Source organism: Chenopodium quinoa, unplaced genomic scaffold, assembly GCF_001683475.1.
Source record: "Chenopodium quinoa cultivar QQ74 unplaced genomic scaffold, ASM168347v1, whole genome shotgun sequence".
Classification (NCBI taxonomy): Eukaryota; Viridiplantae; Streptophyta; class Magnoliopsida; order Caryophyllales; family Amaranthaceae; genus Chenopodium; species Chenopodium quinoa.
In genome coordinates this window covers 1,679,549-1,687,592 of record NW_018745413.1, presented here as the reverse complement: position 1 = coordinate 1,687,592, position 8,044 = coordinate 1,679,549, and the positions used below count along the sequence as shown (strand labels likewise).

General features: G+C 39.7%; 1 protein-coding gene across 1 annotated transcript; it reads right to left on the bottom strand.

Annotated features, from left to right (window-relative positions):
* Window positions 1-2,646: 2,646 nt before the first annotated feature.
* LOC110713410 lies at window positions 2,647-7,666 on the bottom strand. The gene is made up of 8 exons (XM_021891862.1): window positions 7,622-7,666; window positions 7,420-7,483; window positions 7,243-7,333; window positions 7,039-7,151; window positions 6,088-6,966; window positions 5,865-5,972; window positions 4,665-5,753; window positions 2,647-4,550 (listed from the first exon to the last, which is right to left on the bottom strand). The coding sequence occupies exons 1-8, from the start codon at window positions 7,664-7,666 to the stop codon at window positions 2,647-2,649; spliced, it is 4,293 nt and encodes a 1,430-aa protein (XP_021747554.1).
* Window positions 7,667-8,044: the final 378 nt, after the last annotated feature.

The window sequence follows — 8,044 nt, the reverse complement described above, 5'->3', positions numbered from 1 at the left end:
AGCATATTGATCTACTATTTTGCTATGCTGTAACACAATCAGTTACCATTAATGTGGATGTTAAAACTGTTATATGCTTAGCTTTTGTTTTTTATTGCTAACTTTATAATTGTGCTGATAATTTAGCCCTGCATTTTACCCTGCAGCGCATTCCTGATGAATTTCAAGGCATATTATATGAAGGATTTCAAGGTGTTAATTTGCTAATGCATGGTAAATCAAGAGTCTGGGAAGCTACCATGGTACAACAAGAGGATGGAAATAACTGGATCACTGTTTTAGAAGGTGGCTGGTGTGATTTTGTTAGAGACAATGGTGTAATCCCAAGTGATGGTCTCAAATTTACGTATACAGGCCAGAGTGCATTCTATGTTCAGATACTGAGGCCAATAGGTGGCAGGAGAACAGAAGATAGCAGACTTGACAAGGGCAATAGCAGCTCGAGCAAGAGGCGAGGACGTAAGCCGGCTTATCACGGCAGTTCAGCAAGTATGGCTGAAACAAATGGTCGCCTTGAGGAGCTTGCAGATCATTTTCGTGAGCCGCATTTTAGATTTATTTTTACAGCACCCTATCTTAAGAAAGGGACAATTGTATGTGTTCATAATAAGTGCTGTTTTTTTTTAAAAAAAAGAAGCTCCAAACTATCTGTATGGAATAACATTGTATATTATCTTGTTGTCTGCAGAATGTGTCTGTCAAATTTGCAAATTGCTGGTTAAGCGAGCTCGAGGACTCAAGTTGTGTATTACTTCAGAGCTTTGATACACAGTTTTATGCTAAAGTGAAATGTGTGAAGAATGGCGGCCTAATTACCAAATGCGAGATACAAAGAGTCACCAATTTCACATCTCAGTATAATGTCCAAGAAAATCAAGGCGCATTAATTAAGTATAGAAAAGGATATCCTGCACTCTTTGATATAGATCTAGTGCCAATGTGAATCAGTAAGGATATTCCCTAGTCTAGGTTCGATGTAATAAGCCCTAACAATACTGTGAAGACATAATAAGAAAAGTGCATTGTGTTGAATATAATTTAGGCTACTTGTGTTGATAGCCTTTATATGAAGCTTGATTTAGTGTGCTATTCCTAATTACATGTTTTCCAGAAGTGAGATGTTCTATGTTGTCTGTTTTATATATTAACTACTGATTTAATAAACATCTTTGTAGTATTGTTATGTGTGTGATGATCTTCTGTGTAAAGTTGTCATGCATATATCAAATAGGCTGGACATCTTAATATTGCTAAAGCCCTAATTGAGAAAGCTAAATGTGTCAAGGAAAGATGCTTAAAATATCTATTTTTATAGACAAATATCTGCTGAGCTCATGGCATAGTGCACAGCAAATCTACAACACAGGTTGATTGGATAAAGGGTTCAAATTAAAGGCCTTACATTTTACAGAAGCATATAGCTGTAGCCAACACCTGTGTACAATCAGATAGGCACTTATATGCTATGCATTGCATCAAGTGGTTCAAAACTATTGCACACTTATTGGCTGCAATTCTAGCTATAAGTAATGTTCAGTGGCATATGATCTTATCAGCAAGCTCTTTTGCCCATCAGTTTATTTAAGGTCTAACTCAATTGTGTGGTGTATGAGCTGTGATGAGATGACTTATGCAAGACATCCTTTATCCTAAAAACAATAGAGTGCATCATCTTTGTATATATAAATGAGACTAAGCTGGTACAAACATATAGTGTTTTTTGAGCTATCCTAGCCATTCCAAACATCATATTTCAAAAGCAAACCATTCACAATGGAAAGCAAGGGCAAAGGCAAGGAGGGCAGCATTGGACAACACGGGTCGGCTAAAGAAGAAAACATAGGGGCAGTGGTGGATCGTGTTAATTCACTTGAAGAGAGGATGCAAAGGCTAGAGAAGCTTGTTTCTGATCTCTGTTTTGGTGAACCAGAAGGTAACCTGGCCAGTCAACAAGGAGACTGTTGTATGCAAAATGATGAGATTGAAGCTAAGAAAAACTCACAGGAAGGAACAAGCAAGTACATCGGGCATCCTATTTTTCACAGCACCGATATCCACCACCACTCTAGCCCATCATACACCCCTGCAAGTGATGCTTCAGGTGGAGTTTCATTCTAAGTAGAAAAGCCTTTATGTCATCTAAATGGCTGCTAAACCTGTACTGTACTGCTAGTGATCTAAGTGAATGTCATTAATATCCTGAATGTATCCTAAATATGTCTAGGTTTATATTAGGTATTCAGTGTCTAGGTACTTAAGCTTTATTAAGTGTATCGTCCTATGTATCCTAAGTGAGATCTATCACTGTCTTATGTCTGCCCTTTGTATTAATGCTAAGCTCAGTTTTAGCCAGAAAATGTTTAAAAATGGTTGTTCTTGTTAAAGTCTAGTAAAGAATAACAGTTCTTTGTTTAGCAAATATGTAGCACATGCAGCCTAGCACTTAAAATAAGTAATGGCAAACAAAACTTAGCAGATAAAACCAAATGAAGGCAATAGCATATAAAGTAAGGAAATACTGGATGTATGTAAATCCAATAACAACACAAGCTATGTATTTGAATTCTGAAATTGCGACAGGCTATGTGTACAAAAACTAATGCAACTGAACTGTGGGAAGCTCAAAAATATTGTAGCTGCACCTGCCTAAATAATTGAAGCTAACCTTAAGACATCATAAGAAACAACATTTTTTACATGTGAAGCAGACAAAGCAGTAGATACCTTTGGGCTGAAGACAGTGACTTTCTCGGATTTCTTAGCACGTGAGAGAGCTACATATAGCTGGCCATGTGAGAAGCAAGGTTGTGGGAGATATACAACAACCTTGTTCAATGTTTGCCCTTGTGACTTGTTGATTGTCATGGCAAAACTAAGCTTAATGGGAAATTGCTTCCTCTCAAATTGGAAGGGATAATTCGCTGAAGATGAAGGGCGGAGATTAACGCGTGGCAGAAACCAAAATTTCCTTTTGTAATGGCCTGTTGCTATAACGCATAGAATATTATTAGGCAAAAAGTGCTTACATATAAGCCTTGTTCCATTACACAAACCTTCAGATGGTGCTATGTTTCGCAGTAAGATAACAGGACAGTCTATCTTCAAGATGAGTTCATGAGGGCTCATACCTCCAGGACATAATTTGTTGGGGAATTCAGTCGGGTAGAGGGTACAATTATCATCAAGAAGAGAGTCGAAGCTTTTGTATGAAGCATGCTCTCCGGGGAATTGTTCAATCAGATAAGTATTGATCGAATCTACATCTTCATTCATAGGCGTTAGGATTGCTGTCTCTGTAAAAATGCTCGGACACATGTCTATGCTGCCAACTTTCGGGAAAGCAGCACATGCCACAGCTGGTATAGGATCAATTTCCGGGTCATAGCAACGTACAATGTGTGGTGGCAACTGCACAAAGTCAACCTCAGTATTCTGCAGCTGTCCATTTCCAAGTGCCAGTAAAAACTCAGAATATGCAGGATCGTGTTTGGCTCTAATATTCTCTGTCAATCGAAACCTGATCATCTTAGGCCATAAGTATGAGCTGACTAAGCTTGCAGCCACAACTTCTCTTTGAGACTTCCGAGGAACAATAGGGAGAACTTGCTTAAAATCCCCTCCAAATACAACTACCTTTCCTCCAAATACTTGATCAGGGTCACAGAGATCCCGGAGAAGCAGATCCAGTGATTCCACATTTTCCTGTCGTACCGTGGATTCTTCATCCCATATTATCAAAGAAGTGGCTCTGATTAAAGCGACCAGGCTACCCTGTCTAGGAACATCACATGCAAGAGATATCTCTGAATCAAGAGGAATTTTGAATCTGGAATGTGCTGTTATGCCAGATGGTATGTTTGAAGCTGCTATCCCTGAAGCTGCAGTAGGCAATAAAATATTTTGAGCTAGCCGAACCTCAGCGTACAGTGCATTATACAAAAAAGTCTTTCTAGTCCCACCAGGACCATCCACAAAGAAGCAGCCAGCAATGCTGCCATTTACATGTTCCATAATGCTATCAAACGCTATTTGCTGAGCTGAATTCAAAGTGTCTCTGCAAAAAATGCATTCATCAGGTATTGGTGCTTCCAAGGCATCAGCAATGTCTTTGGTTTTCCTGATTTCTGCATCATCTGGTTCTATTAAATGCCCTAAGCCAAAATCTGCTAATGATCTACCTATGCCTTCTAATGACTGTTCAATTGATCTTACAGTTAACCTCCTTGCTTTGTCTTCATCTCCTGGATTTGCATGCCTGTAATCTTGTGCTAGTGAATTGTAAAAGCGTAGCCATAAACTGTTTGGATTGCTGGGCTGACAGAAAATAAGGATAGTAGCAAAGAGTTGTCTCATTGCTATAGGCATTTGCACTTCTGATGCCTCCTCTAAACAAGCCACCACTGCACCATCTACTTCCATTAAGCCTCTTTTAATAGCTGCTTCCTGGAAAGTACAACAGACTTGCCCATTCACTGTTAACAAATCTTCAAAGGACTTAGGACTCCGAATATTAATAAGTAGCAGACGCAAGAAAAACTTCTCACCCTCGCCTGGAGCAACAAAAGCTAAGCGTCCAACAACTATTCTTTTATTTTGTCTTTGAAACTATGCCTTTTTTCCAATTTCCCACCTAAAGTGTTCAGTCATCTCACTTTACAGGTGACCTGTACCACCAGGGATAGCTGCATTCAGCCTAAAGAATTCTGTAAGAGCTGTGCGTGTACGCTTATCATTTTGAACCACAGTGTCTAAGCATTCATTTGGGTGCACAACAACAGTTTGCATATTAGGCAAGTGCACAGGTAGAAGCTGAACAGGTGGATGCATTTCAAATAAGTCAAATCCAAAAATTCTCCAAGATGCTTCGCATGGAGAAAACCATCTACCAGATTGAAAGTTTTTAATTTCATCCAAATCTGCATCCTGCTGGCCAGCCACACTGAACGACACCCTATCATGGCCCTTGTACACATACTTGTACAAGTACTTAACTGCCTTAATCGTTGAACAAACCTCAACATTCAAGTGGCAGTCAAAAAGTGTTGATAGATAGGGATTGTACGGAATGACCCACCGGTTGTCTAAGTTAGCTCCCCGAATACGCACACTTTCACCAGTATTTCTCCTTCGATACATTGGGAAGCCATCTTCATTGTTTGTTGTTTCACTTAGAAATGCCCTAGGATAATTATACTTACAAGCAATAGAGCCATCTTCCTGCTTCTTCATGCACCCACATGAAGGGTTCTGCAAGCCACAAGGGCCATGCATCATATGGGCCAAGACTATCTTCCGAAGATTGCCACACTCAACAGGGATTTCAGCACACATAAACTTATCAAAATCTGAAGGTGATTTGACCTTGTATTCACCTTTAAGAATGATTAAGAAGTGAGCGTGAGGAAGGCCTCTTTTTTGGAATTCAATCACATATATCATTTCCTCAACTTCACCAATCACATGTTTTTTCATGATCTCATGTTTAAGGCTGATAAGTTTAGATCGGAAAACACGCGCTATAAGGTCAGGACGATTCTCTGCAAGTTCTCCAGGAGCAAGTTCAGCGGTTATCTCAGGCCATTTAGCGTTGCATGTCATAGTAACAAATAAATCAGGCTTTCCAAAGCGCTGAACCAATGACATTGCATTTAAGTATCGGCGTTTCATATCACGTGGCCCTCCAATAAAAGTTGGAGGAAGAATAACTCTATGGCCAACATTTACAGCATTTGTTTCACCTCCTTCTACAGAATCTTAAATTCCCTGGAAAAGATCAGCACGTATGGTTTGCTGATTTCGCCTGAAGAAATCTAATCGTGTGTTTTCTATTTTGATGTACATGTCTACAATATACTGCTGGAAACAATGTCCTGCACGAAACAACATATTGTGCGGGCGATTTTGAAGTTTATATGCATAATACTGCCTTGGGGAAATATGCCTCTCTAAAGTGCCACTATTTTCTGAAGCACCTGAACATAAGACACAAAAGACAGTAAGCACAATGACCTAAGGGCTCTATCATTTTTTTCCCCCAAATAGAGATAACAAAAGAACAAATTAGGTCATGGTAATATAGGAACTCACGAAGAGCCTCTGCAGCAAGCAAATCTTCTTTTGTGTTAACTAAACATGGCACAGGGTCTACTGCTGCTGAACCATGCTGGTGCTTGTCTCTGTAATATTTGCACATCCCCTGTGCCCATCCGCAATCACCATAGGGAAACAGAAGAGGATACTGCAATGGATCATAGCATCCATAATAATGATATATTCGATGAACGTCATCTGATCTACCAGACACACAGATGTATGGACCTTCTGAGTTGCTAGAACTAGTACTGTCTGTCCATATAGCAGCCACTTCATCACTTGTTGGTGCATTGAACACGCGTTGGTCCAAAACTGCATGTTGATTGATAACTATTTGCGTATCCTCACTTACATTGATCTCTTTTAAAGACCGAAAGAACCGAGCATATGGATTGTCTTTGGTGACTCTCATTAAAATTTCAATAATATCGTCCCTAACTTCTGGAAAACACTTAGTCCTATTTACAGCCTCACATTGGCCATCATAGAAATACAATTGCAGGAACTTAGGCCCCCCCTCTTTTGGTAACAAATCAGGCAGAAAATGATATATCTGACCATGCATTTTGAACACGTAAATTCCCTTTTCAGTTTTAGCTTCATGGTCACCTCTGAACGAGCTGAAAGCAAATAAGTTATTATACAGCCGAGCATATTTCCTAAAGTGCACTGCATCTTCATCGTCATATGTAAATAAACGCTCCAATTCACGAGGGTATTCATTTGAAGCAATTCTGATATCCCCATCTCCACAACAAAAATTCAATGTTTCATGTTCAATTTTTTTAGCACCACACTTCAGACAGGGAGGCAGCACCTTTAATTGCAGAGGGCCAACTGGCAGCGGCTTACCAATAACAGCAGTTGGGTTGACTGCAGCACAATGAAAAACATTAGTTTATAAGGTAAGCCAATAACAAACCACGCTTCATGAAAGGAGCTCACTGTTTGGTTTAGGCTTTGGCTTTGGCTCTGGTTTTGGCTTAGGCTTAGGCTTTATTTTATTTTTTTTAGCTACGTGTTGTTGTGCACCCTGAAGACTTGTTTCGCCAGTTTCACTGCAATTACAAAACATTATCAGGAAAAATACCATTGTACACCACAGTGCACCAAAGCTGACAGCAACAACATCACTTATATAGTCTATACCGTATTGAGTATGGCTGAACCATAGCATCCAAGGCCCGTGTGCGCTTGTTGGAACGAGCATTAGCAGGTGTCTTGTAATTAAGGCAGCGGTCTACGTCACATAAAATTTAAAACAACCACACTTAGCTAATGCTCAACAACAGGGATCCAGACAGTAAAGAAGGCAAGATTCCTTACTCATGGCAGCAACAATACAAATACAGCCTAATACAGCTGCTGTAGAATGTTGAACACAACAATTCTAGGAACAAGCAAACAAAATAGAAATATAATGAACAATAGGAAATAACACTATAACAGAAACAATAGCAAACAATAGCCCAGAATATACGCCAGAAAATGAATAATTATCATTGAAACACATAAAGCATAAGCTTACATAAACTGGCCAATGGGTCCTGGCACACTCACAAATTTCAGCCATTTAGGAATAACAAAGATAATTAGTGCTAATCACCACTAACAAGGACATAAGCTAGTTTCTAAAACAAGCATTTCTAACTACGGCTGTAAAAATGTGCCATGTTCACAAAATAGCCCCCAATAGACCCTTTCCCCCTAGATTCTATCCTAATTTTCTGCGCTTAAACACAAGCTCTAAGTCTTTAGGGACTGCAACAGGAGTCAGAGTAGCTCGAGAAGCTTTGTTGGGGCGTGCTTTAGGCTTCCGTGGTGCAGCTAGGGGACAGCTAGAAGACTTTAACTGATGGGCAGTAGATTTAGGAGTGCTGCACTCAGCTGCAGTGAAAAACGGAGGCAAATGCAATGGCTGCTGAACACCTAAGACACGCTCCTTAACTGC

Excerpts from the sequence above, each read along its gene's own strand:
- LOC110713410 (XM_021891862.1), bottom strand. The coding sequence starts at position 7,666 with ATGGCTGAAATTTGTGAGTGTGCCAGGACCCATTGGCCAGTTTAT. Across the intron at positions 6,967-7,038 it reads GCCAAAGCCTAAACCAAACA|TCAACCCAACTGCTGTTATT; the intron begins GTGAGCTCCTTT and ends ATTGTGCTGCAG. Across the intron at positions 4,551-4,664 it reads AGCTATCCCTGGTGGTACAG|GCGAGGGTGAGAAGTTTTTC; the intron begins GTCACCTGTAAA and ends TTGTTGCTCCAG.